Genomic DNA, 17,810 nt, shown 5'->3' with positions numbered 1-17,810 from the left:
CCACGCCCGCCACCTTGGTTTTTCGCATTTTCGAAATAAGACTAAAAATTCGAATTTAATCGATGGAATGGGAGCCGATGTATCAATTTAGGCTACGTCCGCCGTCTTAAATTTTCAAATTCAGAAAATTCAACTTGAAACGCATCATACCCAAAATCTAAGCTCAGATTCGGCTTCCTCGTGAAAAATCGATGCTATTTCATGTATCATATGTTACCATAGCATAAAGAAAAGAGGGTAATCGTAGGCGTAAAGATTCTATCAAAGCCGGCCGGTATGCGGAAGTAGGCACAGAATTCAAACGTTTGAGCTACGCCGCCAGGCGCCGGCGCCAAGCATTTGGTTCGTCCGTTTCCGAGAAAACAAACTTCTTCTTACTCATCAGCTGACCCACTCCGAATCACCCATGTTGCCACGTCGGACTGATATGTTAGAATCTACACGCCTACGTTAATCTCTTTCCTTCATGATATGGTGACATATGATACATGAAATTGCATCGATTTTTCACGAGGAAGCCGAATCTGAGCTTAGATTTCGGATATTATGCGTTTTAAGTCAAATTTTCTTTTATCTATTTTAAATCACTCAGGAAAATTTGCGGAAACTCATTAGAATAACAGTGTGTATTCTTTTAAAAACATTGATCAAAAATAAAACATTGACGGTATTTGAATCCATTAATCTCCGAGATAACTTGAACACGGTTGTTCTACGACTTTTTACGTATGTTGTTTTCTTCCGCATTGGTTGTCGGCAGCGTAGCGGCCAAAGGCCCCTGGTACTAATAATAGTTTTCAAAATCAATTTTTTTCTACATTCAAAATTCCAAGGAAATGGCAGAAATTTATCAATTGTTACTAATGTTTTAACAATGTTTCTTGTCAATTGTATGCTGTCGTTAAGCTAAACATCCCAGGTTTACCAGTAGGCTAGGCATGCACTATATTTAACACCATGTCAAGGCTTCAGTACTTTAGAGGGGTAATTTTTTTATTTTCTATTCTACATAATCTCACTTGTTCAAGTAAGTAGCCTGGGCTTATTTGTCCAATGCTAGAAGCACTTTAGCCAATCATAAAAATAATCCTAGTTTGAAAATTTTGAATTGATTCTCGACATGAAAAGAAAAAAAGAAAAAATAGATAAATAAAATGCAGTTATAAATAACAACGAAGAGATATTTAATGAAGTATAAAAATTAAAATGAAGTGACTGAATTAAAGTAAAAAAATAAAAAATTGCAAGAAATAAAATAAAGTAAGTAACGGTAAAATACAGGGAAGAAATAAAGAATAAATAATCAAAGAAAAATAATATTAAGTAAAGAAAAAACAATAAAGTAAAACATTAAAATTAAGTAAAGAAACAAAGGAAAAAAATTAAAATAAAGTAAATAAATTAAAAAGAAATAATCAAAGAAAAATTATATTACGTAAAGAAAAAAAATAAAGTAAAAAATTTAAAATGAAGTAACGAAATAAAATAAAGTAAAAAACTGAAATAACGTTAAAAAATAAAATGAAATACAAAAATTAGAAAAATGAATGAACCAATCTAAGTATGTAGATTGAATATCCTGGTTTTCCGTTCAAATCGAAGCTATGTACAGGTTTTTCGGTCAAAATTCTCATCATACTTTATATCTCAATCGTTAGGGTCTTCGGCTAGGGTTAGATAGGTCCCAGGTTCAATCCCCGCGGTAGGCATAAAAATTTGATAGGTCGGATACGACTACAGCACCTCACAATAAGTGCTGTAGTCTCATTTTACTCGATTTCGAAATTTATTTACGCGATTAACCCTTTTCCACCATCCCCTAGCTGCGAACCCCGACATTGCACACCTTTGTATTCAATTTTTTTAGCTGTACGTTTCACAAGAAAATACTCCTCTTTATGGCTAAAAACACAAAATATTAGGTTCTCCTTGCTTTCATGATTGATACACTAAACATCCGGATGGGTCAGTTTACCATCTTTGAAGGTCTATCTCAGCAACGTTGTGCGGGACGTCTACGGAGGACGGCGCGCCCGCCCAGCAGTGTTGGTGCGAATTACCATCTTTGTTGTCAACGCCTACCTGATCGCGGTTTGAGGTTTCTAACCATCATACATTTGTGCTCGTAGCAAAATTTTCTCAGGGGTCGAATCTGGGAATCCAAGATGGTAAATGTCACCTACTATCTGGCTATAAGCACCAAAGATTTTTTTCCGTGTACCCTCAGCAGCGCTCAAAGTTCATATGGAGATTGCACAGCTTGCACTGCCCGAAAACTGGGCGTTCAGTCAGGTAGTAGCTTTGCATTTTCTGCTAAGAACTCATCAATTCAGAGCACCGGATCCCACCATGAGAACAAAAAACAGAAGGCCGAGTATCGGAGGAGTGAAATTTGGGGCTCCATTTTCCTGGGCGTTCGGCCAGTCTCCGCAAATCGGGAAACTCCTGGGAAGTGGTGTCATGTCGCGCTCCTCGCCGACTTGCAACACGAAAGCCATACCCAGTTCCATGTGATTCGAAACATGGCAGTGAACTATCCAGTATCCTAAACACAAAAAATAGAATGTTCAGTAAAACGCTGTTCATTTCCGAGGGTATGGTATGTCATATGCCATTATATTTGCCTATACCGAGAAATTTAAGGCGAACTTCAAACGAGCAATATCTACAAGTTTCAATAGGTTCACAGCATCGTTCATCAGTTTGGTCAAAGCTTATCGACGATGTAAGTCGGCAATCATATAACTCGTTTGCGGTGCCTGAAAATCTCCGGCTCTATGCTAATTTTTTGAAGGAGAACTAATCGACATTATTCCTTGAAGGTTTCGCAGAATATTCTTCGCACAGAGAAGAAAAATCAAGTCAGTTTTAAAGAATTGCCGCCGAGTATTTTTCCGTTTAAAAAGTAAAGTATGACAGGAAATCTGCGGCGTCGCAAACCGCGTTATGTGATTGCCGACTTACACCGTCGTTATGGTATGACAACAATGTGTTTTTTCGAATAGAAAACTATTCTTTCTCTGCGACCTAAGTAGCATTTTTCAACGGAAAAATTGCGATATTTTGAAATTAATTTACTTTTTTTTACAATTTTTCGGCGATAAAATCGCTGGGATAATCAACATCTGAGCTATTATCCTCAATCTTGTTGAAATTTCACATTTATAAAATCGCGTTCGATAAAATCTAAATTTTATCTAAAATTTATCACGATTTTTTGTTCGATAATATTGCAAATTAATGCGATGAAATCGGATTCTTTTTATCCGATAATATTGCAGCAAAGCGACGTCAATAATCGTAATACATTCTTCCTCGATCTAATCGCAACTTATCGCGATCACTGCTACTTGCGTATGATTATTGTCGATAAGAGAAAATTGAAGGTGAACTTTTAAACAGGCGATATCTACCAGTTTCATTAGATCCACAACATCGTCTATCACTATAATTATAATCAAAGCTGATGGAACGTCAACAAGTATACTCTCCGAAAACAACTATTCGCGCTTCGATGTATAATTGTTGCATATGTGGCAAAATTGAAGGCGAACATCAAGCGGACGATATCATTCATTAGTTATTCAGGGTTTAGCGGCTGAACAAAATTGGTTCCGAGATCAATGTCTACTTCGCGAGTAGACAACTATTCGCGCTCTATGGTACATTTTTTGCCCACATGCAAAAAAACTGAAGGCGAACTTAGGTAGGTGATACCTACCATTTATCGGTTCGATCGAAGCTTATATGGAGCGATAGAAATCTTTGTTTTTCGAAAAGACAACTATTCGCGCTCCCGGGTAAGATTGTTGCCTATGCAGAAAAATCGAAGGAGAACTTTAGATTTAAACGATACCTAAACTCAGAATATTGAGCACTCTAGATTATGGATTAAAAAACATTTTTATGAATAACTGGGGGTAATATTAGGTAGGCACCTGGGTTATCTGCGATGAGTCGCACAACGACGATGCCTTTGTTGGGTACAGAAAAGGTATCTTTGAGAGGAGCGCGATGGAGGTCCTTTTTTAGGGTCCCATTGGTGTTCATCTGCCTCACAGTAGCCTCATCTAAATGAGGCCCTACGGTCATGCTTGCTACCACCCGAACAGAATGCCCATGGATATGGAACGGGTGGTCTTGATTCCTATCAGCACCACCTGAAATTAAAATTGAAGAAGTTTTAATTTTCGTTTTGCAGCGAAGTTTTCAAGTCCTCGCGAGTTTTGCTTTTCAGTTTTAGAAAAGGCGAAAGCTGAAATACGAACGTTCCTTGAAAGCTACTGTGAATTTTCCGCATCTACTTAAAAAATGCCTAACAGTGGTTTCACTTAGTGTGCCCAAAACTAAACTAAAAAACAACACGTCATACATTACGGGAATTTCTGAACATTTCGATTGATTCCGACCACTGATGCCCATTCTCCAAAACAGGTCTTACTTTGAAAAGAGGCTGAACAGTTGCTGGTGCAAGGCAAATTGCGTGACCAAAAATGGAAGGAGTTATGAGCTGTCCTTCGCTCTGTTGGAGTTGTCAAATAATCTACTGTCCCTTTGTGATGTTGTCACTGACGTTGAACTAACCAAGTAAGAGGGTTCTTCACTTAACTAAAGCACTTTCGTGCAGTGAAATGACTAATTAACTATATTCACATACTTCAAGCAGACGAATGTACACTTATTGCATTTAATTTTTCCACAAATTTTACAGAAATGATTCTTTCCCGTAACTGACTTCTTCCTGAAATTATCAATGCTTGAGCCGGAAACTCAACTCCTCAATTAACAAGAATTCAAATGTTATCTATTCACATTCTGGAGCTAACTCCGCTGCACATTTACATTAAAAAGCACTAAGCACGGTTTACATGTTAGTAGGGTCTTACTTGTGTCAAAGAAAACCATTTCCACCAGCGAATTTCTTTTGACTTTCAAAACATGTGTGCATGCGCAGAATTGGCCAATACAGTACTGAGAATCTATGCGAGAATAGTTGCAAAAGAACTTATCAGAACTTTTCCTCAGGAGATTCGATGTAGGAAACTCAAATCCGATGTCGTTTATTTGAGGAAACGGGCCAGGTATCGGTAGCTCCGCTAAAAAAAGAAATACACTTTCTTCTAAAAAATTATTCAGTTTGGTTCATTTTGGAAAGTTAGTTACATATGCACAAGGTCAGTTTAGAAAAATAAATCTTTTGGGTCATAATTTCACAATGAGCGAAAAAACGCTATTAAGTTGGCAGCTAAATGAATAGTTGCTGGTGCAAGGCAAATTGCGTCGCCAGAAATATAAGGGGTTATGAGCTGTCCTTTCTCTCTGTAAAGAGAGGGCCTCTCTGGACACCAGACACCTCGTATTCAGTAGTGGCGGAGCGTGAATGATCGATTATCGATATCGCTCCATTTGAAGCTGTAGTAAAGAATCAATTATTAAGGTGTTCGCTGCAAACACCTTGATAATCGATCCTTTTCCATAGATTTAAATGGCAAATCAATCGATATATCGCAAAGCACGCCATGCCACCGCTCGTAACTGCAGCACGTGATTACATCGGAGGGTAAAATCTCAATTTTTTTGTCGTGCATGTGCCATACTAAATTATTACAGTGCTCTACATTAATTACAAAAATGAAAAGTAGAGGAATTGATCGGCTTGATTTTGCATGTTCTTGCAGCCAAAGAGACCTACAATTTAAACGAAATCAACAAAAACTAAAATTAGAGCACTTACGATAAAGTTTAACCATTGTTTTTAAATAGAATACGTGATCGGGTTCACCGTGGTAGGGATTTTCATAATATCCGTGTGAAGTGCTGTTAGCTGAGTGCAAGGGGATGATTGTATTATTCTCCCAGTGAGCAGATATCTCTTCCGCAGCGTTGAACAACTATACGGGGAAAACGGAGGAAAAATCAAAACTTCAGTTTTTTTGAGTGAAGTGCGATCAGCTTTAATAGCGTTTAGCGAAAAGGATCGAGCCAAGTAATATTTCTTTTTTTAGAAAAATCGCTCAGGACAGTCTTGAGCTCTTTTAATCCCCCCCTCCCCCCGGAATAAAAGTTCATGTCCGAAAAGAATACTTAGTGTGCAAATATTCACATGAAATTTTGTTTTTGTGGAGGAAGTAAACCTCAAACTTATTTCTCTCCGTTCCAAGATATGTCTCACAAATATGCCTCTTTTTCTGCTACATGCAGTCTATATGTCCTACTTCCCATGATCATAAGTTGTAGCTATTTTTTTTAAAATAAGTGTTTGGGCCAAAATACTCATTACAGGAGTTCGTTGATATTGAGAGATTACCCAGAGAGATGCAAAATTTCGTAAAAATGTATAAAATGAAATTTGTCGACTTTTCTGGACGACTCAGGATTCCATAAAACATCTAGAAACAAAAATTTTGAGGAGAATTTTCTTAAGTTAAACTTTAGAGTCATTAATTCATCAGGTACAAAGAAGAAATGAGTGATTGCCAATAAGTGCAGCCTATTGCAGCTTTCCCGCCTTCCTAAATAACGCTCTCGTCCCCTGAAATATATTCAGTCGAAACACTGTTTTTGCGTCCAAAGCACATTGCAACTGGTGGTTAATCAATATTTTTTCCATCTTCATTTTCACAAGAATATTTACTTGGCATGTGATAAAACACATGCCAAGTTTTTATGTGTTATACGTGTTAATTTTAGCATTTTAGACATTTCAGATTGATTCAAGAATTCCAAAGTTTTTGTTTCAAATGAGTAGAGATCCTATTTAGGCAGTGTTATCAATAATTAATCGATGCTAATTCCTCTCCTGCGACAACACGTACACTGAAAAAAAACTCCTTCAAAATCCTGGGGCAGGCAAAACGCACCTCCGAGGCGTTAAAATAGTTGCTCAAGATGTACGTGTTGATTTAAGTTACATCTGAAGGGCAAATTTTTACTCTGATCAAGTTTTCCGCTTGATTTTCAAATGTCAAACTCAATACTCACACGGCCTGGCTGAGATGCGTACGGGAAATTCCTATTTTTCTGGAAAATTCGTGGACCTATGTGGACGGTGTTATAGCAGACGAGTGCAGTTTGCCGCACTTGCGTTTTATAACAGTCACCGATCCCCCTTACTCCTAGGATGTAACAATCTGGTTCTTGGTCCGCGTGCAGAATGATGTCATACCTCTCTCCAGCGTTTATCATCATTGATTCAACTGGAATGTTGGAAAAGTGAAGAAAACAATTACAGACAGGACATAGGGTCATATATCACGTGACCTTAAGATGAGCATTCTTCGTTCCTCTGTAGCACAGTGGATCGAGTCAAGAGGGGAGGTCGGACAAAATTTGGAAACTTTTAACGCTCATAACTCCGTTAAATCAAAACTTTGAGATTTTAAAAAGGGTTCCACTGGTCTCCTCGTAAAATTTTTTTCTAGAGGCACCTCTCAAAATTTAAAATGCGACGAATTAAACATCAAAATTTGCAGTTTTAGTAAAAAATGTTCATGTCCAAACTCTCTGATTGACTTGATCCACTGTGTGTCGTTAGGACGGACCCATGTGAGCCGCGAAGGCATGAAGTTATATGGACAGCAATAGGGAAAGTATGGAAATAAAGACACACCCTTGCGTTAGAGGAGCGACGAATTGCGACAAACGATAATACGTCTAACGCATCTGTCTCTCTTTCTTTCCTTCTCTCCCTCCCTTTTCAAACATGTCAAAGCCTATAGTCGATTGATAATTGGGTGAGAAAATTAGGAGGTAAATCAGAAAAATTGTTTAAGCATCCATTGCTAGGCTAACATTAAAATTTAGTTGACTTTTCTTCATCTGCGTTCAAGTCACCATAGAGTTACCACATTAAACCTTACGTTGATTGCGAAATTTTTTAGAAAAAAAAACAAAGGGCGCTGGTCAGTTAAAACCTTGTACCCACTAATGCTATGTGAGTAAACAAAATCAGAAACTCATCTAAAATTGAGGAAATGTAAAACAATTATTGAAACCATGTGACTAGTAGATGTGTCCCCATCGTTCGCTAGATATTTTTGGCTCTCGCGGGTTAAAATTTTGTCCATTTTTCTGTTCGTGCACCTTTTATAGAACTTAAACATTTCATCATCATTTTGTATTGAATGGCATTATCAAATAAAGCGAAAAATATTCAAAGTTTGACTGACCACTGATTTTTGTATTTTTCATATTAAAGAAGCAATACATGGTCAAGAAATTTGACGCGAAGTCAAACATTGAAAGCATGGAAAATAGGTTAACCAATGAACGCAAAAATGATGAGGCAGAGAGTTAATGCGTTATTGTACGATGTATGATTTCATTTTGGTCGGACTTCGGTCTAAACAGAAAAAATCTCCTTCATTTTCGAATGATACCACACCACGACGTTGAAACGGTAGTTGCATTGTTCGCATTAAGATGTTGCATCTAAGATGACTACACATAGATTGGGTAGCGTAGGGAAATTAAGTGGGTGAACTAAAAATATTGTTCATGGATCCAATTTCTCAGTAAAATTTAGGTGACACTCCTCATATTCGTTAAAGTCACCATACGATCGCTATGTGTATTCAGAGGTTCATTACAAAACTAACTCAATTTTATGGTTCTTCTAACTATTTATTGCAACAATGACGTGTCATATTTATCTTTCTGATTCGAAGACGCGTCGATTTCAATTTTAAAACCTTAGAGATCTCAAATTGAATCGACATAATATGGACTGGGCGTTTCAATGTTTGTTTTTTTGTGGCACTGGCAATTTTAAATCAGTGAAGTAAACAATGGAGCAAACCTTCGATGGGGTCGAAAGTACCCGATTCACTTGCAAATACGGAAAACGTATGGGATTCTATCGATAGTTGAAGAGGGCAGTATATGGCAGCGTTGACAATTATCCGAAATCTGTATCTGTTCCCCTGAAAATGATAATGGGTAACTATTAATTATTATTCGTTGAAAAATTGAATTATTTAATTAGAAAAAACAGGTGTACTAAGCACAGATGAGTATCTATGAGTAGAGAGTTTTGAAAGAAACCGCGTTACTACTTAAGAATTAAAATGGGCTATAAGTTGTTTTGAATATCACATAGTCAACGGATCCCCTTTACGTAGAGTATTTTTGTAGAGAATGTATATGGGCACTATTTTATTTGGAGACGGTTGGGATCCACAAAAATGGCGGCAATTTTGGAAGGAAAGGAAAATTTTGCCAACTATTTATGGATATCATTTCAGCATTCTCAAAACCGGGTAAATACGCGTACCTATCTTCATGATACATGAAACCCGTTTTACCGGATGCTTAAAATCGGAATTTATTAACGTGGGCAAATATCGGTAAAAATTGCGATTTTATCACGTCAAGTTAAGTACAACTTTACTTTAATATTTTCATTAAGCTGTGCCATTTGGACACATAATTCTTTTTCATTTAATTCAGTTTTACGTAGTTCCTTACAGCGTAAATTCATTCAGTTATAGTTCATCGTGTATAAGTTCAAGAACTTACTTTTTGCACGAAGAAGATCTCCGGTGGAGTCACCGCTGTCTCATTACCACGCGTGTATTCAACGCCTGATGCTTTGCCGTTAATTATGAGGTTCAAGCCGTTGACCGTTCCATTTCGGAAAAGTATTATTGGCAATTTTTGACTCGTCGACTGAAAGCATAAAATTATAAAAATTAACACACGTCATTGGAAAATGTTGTGGAGAACATATAAATTAACTCTGAAGTTAAGGCGACGCTTTAGTTTCCCTGACACAATTTATTTTTGAAGAGAACCCCATCATTATAAAATGAAAAACTCATTTGTGACATTGGCCATCACGAAGATAAATGTCTCTTACCTGCGAATACCAGTGCCATAAAATAACCGTGTGTTCCGGAAGATCAAAGTCGTACAGTTTTTGGATCTCCGTCGGTTCTTTTCGGCGAATTATGAAAGCACCGAAAAGACCATCTGCCTCCTGAAATCCTGTAAAACGTGAAATTAATGGATATCAGTGTTTCATTAGCTATGAACATATCATTTTTCCAATGTAGTATCAACGTTTTGTGGGAGGGAAGGACATAGCAAATCTCGTTTTCTAAGGATACTTATTGCGTATAAGAATATTTGTCAGTGCATAAATTATAATGCAAAATTATTTGATTTTGTTTTTAAATATGATAATAACTGATTCTGAAACTGCAGCAGTTATGTTAACTTATGGTAACCGTTTCTCCACATTATAAAAGAGCTCTGAAAATTTTTGACTTAACGAGGCGATAATTTTCAAAGCAGCAAGTAACGATACCCAGAAGAATTCGCACGCCTTCTCAATTTTTGTAGTGGAATCTTCTATTTTATTTATTTATCTAGAAATAAGATCGAGGAGTTGAAACAGAGGGCGTTACACTAGTTTTTTGCAGTTCGTTTTGCGTATCCTTCAATTTTTTTTACGCTTTTTTTTAAAAAAAAGTGCTTCCTAGAAGAGAAGGAAACGGATCTGCCTCTACCGTTCGCCAAACAAATAGTTGCATATCGCTGAAAATTTTCGTCATTGTGAGCATTTTCAACCACGCAATTTTATCTCCTCTCACTTCAAACGCAGTTTACCAGGAGGAATAGTAATGCACCTGAAAAATCTGCAATAATTAATTTCCGCTTTTTTTGATCCAACCAACCTGTATGCCCGTGGTACATATGCGTGCCTGCCGGCTCCGCTAAAAACGAGTAGGTGAAATGGTTGTTCGGGAGTATGGGGCATTGAGTGACGAAAGGCACACCATCCATGTACGGACTTCCCAACTGCCTCAATCCATGCCAGTGAATGGTCGTGGATTCAGACGCCATATGATTGTAGACATCAACTTTTATTGTGTCACCTTCACATACCTGGAATGAATATACTACCACTTAAAAAAAATTGTCCATGACTGTAGGTACCCTGGCTCAATCCATCGCGAAGTACACCTAAAAACTCCTAATGTTGATTGAATGAAGAATTGAAAACAATTTATCACACCTATACCCAAGTAGCATTTTTCAACGGGAAAATCGTGATATTTCGAAATTTGGTTACAATTTTTTTACGACTTTTTGGCAATAAAACTTCCAGGATCATCAACATCCGAGCGATGGTCCTCAATTATGTCGTAATTTTATCTCTATAAATTCGTCTACAGTGAAACCAAAATCTTATCTAAATTTGTCACGATTTTTGCTCGATAATATTGCAAATAAAATAACGTCTATAAAATTGCGATTTCAATCGAATCAGTGAGAACGAAAACACACCACCTCGGTAACTCGAAAATGCTTAATTTCCATCAAAGACAGTTAATTTACATGAAGGTCATTAAAGTTAGCGCATCTGTTCCAACTTGGACCTTTAAAGTGTCCATAAGTGCTTGTCTTTCGACGGCATAAATATTTTTCTTAAACTAATAACTTCTCCACCTATTCCGCAGTTGTATGTGTGTCTTGATTATTTTCATTTTTCCGAGTTGGTGTGTTTTCGTTCTCATTGATTCAATTTAAGGGTTTCAGGGCGTTTTGTCAACGATTTTTTGTCAGCACCTTTTTTGTCCAGTAGTTTACGCTCACACGTAAAATAAGCAACGTGACTTGGTCCAAGCGTTATATTTTAGTCGGTTTTTGTCGGTAAAATTATGTTGACAATATGGAAATGAGAAATTGAGAGGGAAGGAGGTGCTGTTATGGTTGCTCATTTTCTAAATGAAATGTTATTACTATCTCCTTTTGAATCATCTTTTTAAATTGTCATTGGTGAATATTTGGTATTATTTCTATCCTTAAAATATTCGATGTACAATATACCTTATATATGCATAGGTACTTTCTTTTTATTTTTTAATTTTTTCTTTACGCAATTAGTACTTCATTTTAAAAACATTTATATTTTTAAAACGTGACACATATTTGTAAAACCTTTTCCAGGCGACATTAATCTCAATCAGCCACAGTGGTGCCAACAAAAACTGCAAAAATGAATAAAAGAGGAAAAAAACCAAGAAGCACGCAATCTTTAGTTTTAACTCATTTGGACATCGATCTTTTCGAGTCAAATACGTCAAATTTGAGCATTTGGTCGCGCGCACACCTCGCTGCAGCACAATAAAAGCACAAAATGTAAAAGAAAAAATTAAAGTGCTTTGGAAATCATTAAATTTGACACGGAACCACCAATATTTAAAAAACACACATTATATTATTATTCTCCTTTGATAATTTGATACATATTTTTTCCCCATCAATTTAAATGAGAATAATCAATGCAGAGTGCGCAAACATTTCAAAATCATGAGTTAAAAACGCTGACCATGCAAGTATAAATATAACAGCCTAACAGAGCGGAGCGGCGTGCTGCCAGCGCGAGAGGCTCACTGGCGCCCACAAACCTAAGTGGATACTTCACGCATTGCACAATGCTTGAAGTATCCACTTAGGTTTGTAGGCGCCAATCGTTCGTCGCAGGCGTTTCGCCCGCCGTGCGGCGGCGCCTGAAGCAACTATTTCACAACAGAGGTGTTGCACAGTATTAATACGAAAATGAACGAATCAAGAATGATAGGCATCCTTTAAAAGTAAAGATCTTTCCTCGCAAAATAAATCAAGATACTCATCGTACACAGGAAAAATCTAAGAGCCTCTAGGTGAGGCAAATGTAGAGGTTTATCCGGTTCAGGTATAACAAGGTGGGAATTTCTTGAAAGATAATTAAGTCCTGTTAGACCAAAGATGTGTAGAGAGTTTTAGTGAATTTTGTCTCATGGAATTGAAGCTCCCCCATTTTTACCAAATCTCTCAACTGTATATTATTCTCCGTTGGACCAAACAGACAAATCAAAAAAACAAGCAAACTCTCATTATTGCAAGACATTATACATTTTCATCCAAAAACGTCGTGAGCAATTGTCGTTTGTATTTACATGTGGGCCAATTAGCTTTGGGTCTCAACTGGCACGTGGACCAAAACTCCTGTGCCGAAAAAACGCGTGGACGTAAATTCGCGTGGAAAAAACAGGTGCGCGGACAAAAAATCGTCGACGGAATGTCCTATAACCAAATTTAAGTTTATGAGATCGAAACTCATCCCAATTTTTTAACCGATAATATCAGAAATAAATCGAGTACATCGAAATTTCATCTCACTTTGTCACGATTTTTCGCTCGATCATATTACAAATAAATTAACGTTAATAAAATTGCGATACATTCTCCGATCAAATCGCAACTTCTTGTGATCATTGCCACTTGGGAACACGATTTCAATATTACATGATTCATGATATATCTCAAGTTTTACCGTGTATTTATATAATCGTTATTTACTGTGAGTCGATAAATATCACAATTTATCGACAGTATCAACATAGTTTGTATTTGACTTACGTGGATCGGCGGACCAGGGACTTGACTGTTGATGGTTACAATTCGACGCACGTAGCCTCCAGCAGTTACGCACCCTCGTGCGTAGCAATCCTTCTGCTCGAACGGACAATCGCCGCACAAAATACTCATGCTGACCTCTTCCGTGACGTGGAAAGAAAAGTGGCAGGTTCTGGTCGAACCATTGCAAGGCCTATCACAGCTCTCCCCATCAGCTTTGGAAAGAAGGAAAAGATCCCTATTTGTAACGTGTGGTGAGGAAACAGACAATAAATCTCTGGAATTTTTTCTCGGGAAAGCAAACATTGGTCATTCTTCGGCAAAGATCGAGCCATGTTCTTAGTGACATTAAGGGTCTGAGCAGTGGCGCAGCACCCAAGTAGCATGTAAAACCACCTTTTTTTCAGAGAAAAAATTTCTGTCAAATTTTTTAAAAGCGTAGAGAACATGAAAGATACGCATGCAGGAAATAGAAAGACTTAAAGTACCTCATGGGTAAGCTTTCCAATCCAAGAAAATGTCCATCCTGCCTCTTAATACTTTCTCTTGATACTTTGTCTTTCTTGAAAAAAAGGACAAAGCTTTATTTCGACAGAAATAGCTGTTTCCTCAAACTATTTTTCTTGAATTATTTCTTAAGTTGTTTTAAATGTCGGTAGATGTTTCTTGATGGACTAGGTCCATGAGATTTACTTAAACTACCTACGGAACTGTTGGGTCAACAAAATTTTCCGGTGGGTTGTACTAGGCAGAAGAGCTAGTGGTAATTCATGAGCAAATAATTCATATTTCTGGATTGCCGATCAATTCCGATCTTCAAAAATCTGAGGAGAAGCCGACAGCCATTTGGTTTTCTGTAAATAGTTTTGAAGAATTAGTAAAGATTGAGCCAGACCTTGGAAATCTCTTTTTTTTGCAAAAATGAAAATTTAAAACTTACATCTTAATCCATGAGCTGACGTCAATTCAATTTTTCTGCGCTGTAAATAATAAACAAGCATGTTAACATCTTTTAATTTTACTTATACCGCCGAATTTTTAAATATGAAGATTTTTCGTGTCTTACTTCGTTTAAAATAATTCTAATGGCGACTTATTTTTTTACAGTATATCCTCGACCGTTTTCTATAAAGCAAATTTCAGAATACGTATTATGAAGCGCTTAACTTCTCGAGGGTAACAGTAAAAGAGGGCGCTGGGGGTCAAATTGATAAATTAAAAGTTCAAAATGATAGTTAAGAGTGAACTAAACTACGTAAGAGGAAAATAAATATAAGAAAGGGGAAAGTTCTGAGTTTACGGGGAGAGCAGTTCCAAAATTTTCCCTAAAAAGTACTAAAGTTACTTAATGAATTCATATTTTTTGTCCAACGCAATTAATCATGTATCCTCCGAAGATTTTCCCGCCCTTATAATTGTGAACCAAATGGACGTATTTTTATGAAACGGGACTATGTACATTATGAAGTGAGCCCTATTATGCATGTATTCTTATGGGTCTCAGGGCTCATGTCTTAATGAATGTCATAGTTCCGTTTAATAGAAATACGTCCAAATACGTGCAAGATACCCAATGATGAAGAAAATCGAAACTTACAATGTCAGCCAATTTCAACGAAGAACAGTAACTCAACGTCAGGAGCAAGAGGCTCAACCACAGATTATGTTTCAACACCTTCATCGTGACATTAAACATTTAAATATATTTTGAATGAAACTAAACATTGGACGTGGATCACCTAGGTAAGTCGAATGCACATGAAATTCGCGATCTGGAACCCGATGATCGATAACACCAGCACAATGCTCTAATTATGCAAAATCAATAACAATACTTCCGATGAATAGTCTTTTATACGATCGATTGTTTCGTTCAGATTCCATCCTTATTTTTCTCACCTGATCGATCGACCAATCCCGGAGCCTTCCTCGAGTGTTTCCTCCGAGCTTCTTGAGAGATTTCCGATTTTATTGGGGTTTTGTTTACCTCGACTAATGCTTTTATTGCACCTCCGAGTACCGAGGATTTGCGTCCGGTAGTCACAATACGCAAGGGCGAAATTCAGTACTTGCCTGAGTAGCATTGGACGTCAATGTTTACAGCTACCTGCAAGTCAGTGTTGATTCATGACCTAAAAAGATTTGGTCAACAACAAACACTGGGATGAGGTGAACAAATATTACTCTTTGAAGAAGCGCGACCTGGTTGGCATAATTTTTCGGATTTGCAGATAGCGTTATTCGCAAAATAGGAGGAAATATTTGAACGAGATTTATGAAAAGGAACTGAGGAACCAAGTTTTGCGGAGGACAGAAACCTGCTTGTTGGTATTTCTTTCTTATTTCTCATGAAGGAAAGCCTTTGTTCCAAAATTTTAATAATTACGGGGTTTATTTGTTTATTCCTGATTAAAAAAGCAAAATTCGTCGCAAACATCATTACTTTTTTTTAACTTTTTAATAATTTGGTTCCTCTCGCTTGCATAAAGGAAAATAAAATCATTGAAGAGGAGGGAACCAAGTGCAATGTAGGTTCATCTCCTATTTCCTCTCGGCAGAAGTAATGTCAAGAAACGAACCAACTTGCACTGTGATGTTTGAATAGAATCCTTCCAAGTAGGTCAATGAATGCCAATTTAAACAATGGTAAGTTGCACGTGTGAGAAAGACAAGTACCTAATTAGCAATAAATGCAACTTAATTCAATTTTATTGCAATTCATTTCGATAAGAGGCCCCTTCAATCAGTAGATACGCAACACACATAGCACTTCGATGTTGTCAGGCATAGCACTGATTTTATCTAACCGTGTAATTGCAATTTACCGTAATCTATGTTACTTGAGTACTTTTTTGAGCAGGAGTGAGTCGCAGGAGTCTATGGTTTCGCGTGGTTTTATTTTCATGTTTTCAAGATTTAAACTTAAGTCACGGCAAAATTGAGTGAATTAAAATTTTCCCTCGAGAACCTAACACTGGCCTTACGTGTTATTTTTGTTTGTTTTTTTTTTGTGCTGCTAAAAAGAATAAAAAAAATTGTACGTAAATGTATTTACCTAAATCTTTTTAAAAGTACAGCCGAATAAGGAAAATTACAGTTGACTTTACACTGTTGTACAGTTGAACGTATTCCTGCCAAACGGAACTATATCGACGGTGAAACTACCAAACCACGTATCTCGTTTGCGGTGTTTAAAAATCTACGCTCACATTTTATTTTTTTGAAGTAGACCAAATCAATATCATTCCTTGAAATTTTCACGGAATTTTCTCCGCAAAAAGAGGAAAAATCACAGAAATTTTCAAGACTGGATGTTAAGTAGTTTTTCATTTAAAAAATAAAGTATGACAGGAAGTCTGCGACGTCACAAACCGAGATACGTGGTTTGGTAGTTTCACTATCGATATGCATTAGGACATGAGACCTGACACCCTCAAGAATATATGCATAATAGGGCTCACGTCATAATGTACATAGTTCTGTTTGCCAGAAATACGTCCAGTTGTCACACCTTCACGTGATTGCTAGACATTATTAATTGGTGAAACAATGCGACTACTCCCGCATGCAATACTCAGGAATGTTCCTATGACATTGTCTGGCAATCTTCCAGTATCATCACTTCAAAGGGGGTTTTCCTCTTTATTTTCTATGTGAGTCTCATAAAGCCCAAACGCGCTTGAATCCGATGAACTCAGCATCTCGCAACAGCGAGGTTCCATGGTGTAATGGTTAGCACTCTGGACTCTGAATCCAGCGATCCGAGTTCGAGTCTCGGTGGGACCTTCGAGCTTTTTACCCCCTAGCCCCTTCCACAAAATATCAGATGTAATCTAGTCATTCAGCGCTATTCGAAAAACACCGATTTTGATATTTTTCAGGCTCCCAATAATTCCGAAGGACGGTCGAATTTTAGCTCGCGCATATAGAATACAGTCTTCCTGCGATCTTGTTGGTGGTTTACTTATTGGATACAGTGTACTGAGTCCTGCTAGTTGTTAGAAGCAATCTTGGGGTAGACTGCAAATTTTTGAAGCTCCGCGAAAAAAGACTCAGCTTATCATCATGCTGGCTGATATTTCATTGAATCTCCTTACATTATGTCTAAATTTGTGATCGTTCACAGAAGTAGGGACCTTAGTCCAAAGTGCCAACATTTTTAGTAGAGATGCTTTCGTCAAGTTTGATCGATGGATCATCAGAATATTCGATCTTGATGAAAAACTCTCTTCAGTGGCCCAAAGATGAAATTAAGTACGATTTTGTCCCTTTTTGTGTCTACAAATAAGACCGGAAAATTGCATCGTGGTTTGGCACTTCAATGTCCTAAACATGGTAACCTAGAGATTTACTTAATTACTCTTCTTTAAACTGCGCTTTTGATAACTGTAAACTTCCAACTGTGT

At 37.2% G+C, this 17,810-nt stretch overlaps 1 protein-coding gene and 1 non-coding gene across 2 annotated transcripts; one reads left to right on the top strand and one right to left on the bottom strand.

Moving 5' to 3' along the window:
* Positions 1 to 608: 608 nt before the first annotated feature.
* LOC109042986 (uncharacterized) lies at positions 609 to 15,262 on the bottom strand. Its single transcript, XM_019059992.2, has 12 exons — positions 15,002 to 15,262; positions 14,345 to 14,384; positions 13,408 to 13,619; positions 10,677 to 10,887; positions 9,857 to 9,984; positions 9,517 to 9,666; positions 8,798 to 8,921; positions 6,982 to 7,196; positions 5,735 to 5,891; positions 4,887 to 5,096; positions 3,939 to 4,160; positions 609 to 2,545 (listed from the first exon to the last, which is right to left on the bottom strand). Exons 1-12 carry the CDS (start codon positions 15,098 to 15,100, stop codon positions 2,325 to 2,327), a joined length of 1,989 nt encoding a protein of 662 aa, XP_018915537.2. The 5' UTR covers positions 15,101 to 15,262; the 3' UTR covers positions 609 to 2,324.
* A 1,856-nt stretch (positions 15,263 to 17,118) lies between these two features.
* TRNAQ-CUG (transfer RNA glutamine (anticodon CUG)) lies at positions 17,119 to 17,190 on the top strand. The gene has a single exon. It is a non-coding gene; the product is annotated as a tRNA-Gln (tRNA).
* The last annotated feature ends 620 nt before the right edge of the window (positions 17,191 to 17,810 follow it).

Source organism: Bemisia tabaci, chromosome 6 (genome assembly GCF_918797505.1).
Source record: "Bemisia tabaci chromosome 6, PGI_BMITA_v3".
NCBI lineage: Eukaryota > Metazoa > Arthropoda > Insecta > Hemiptera > Aleyrodidae > Bemisia > Bemisia tabaci.
This window is presented reverse-complemented; position numbering and strand designations above follow the sequence as displayed.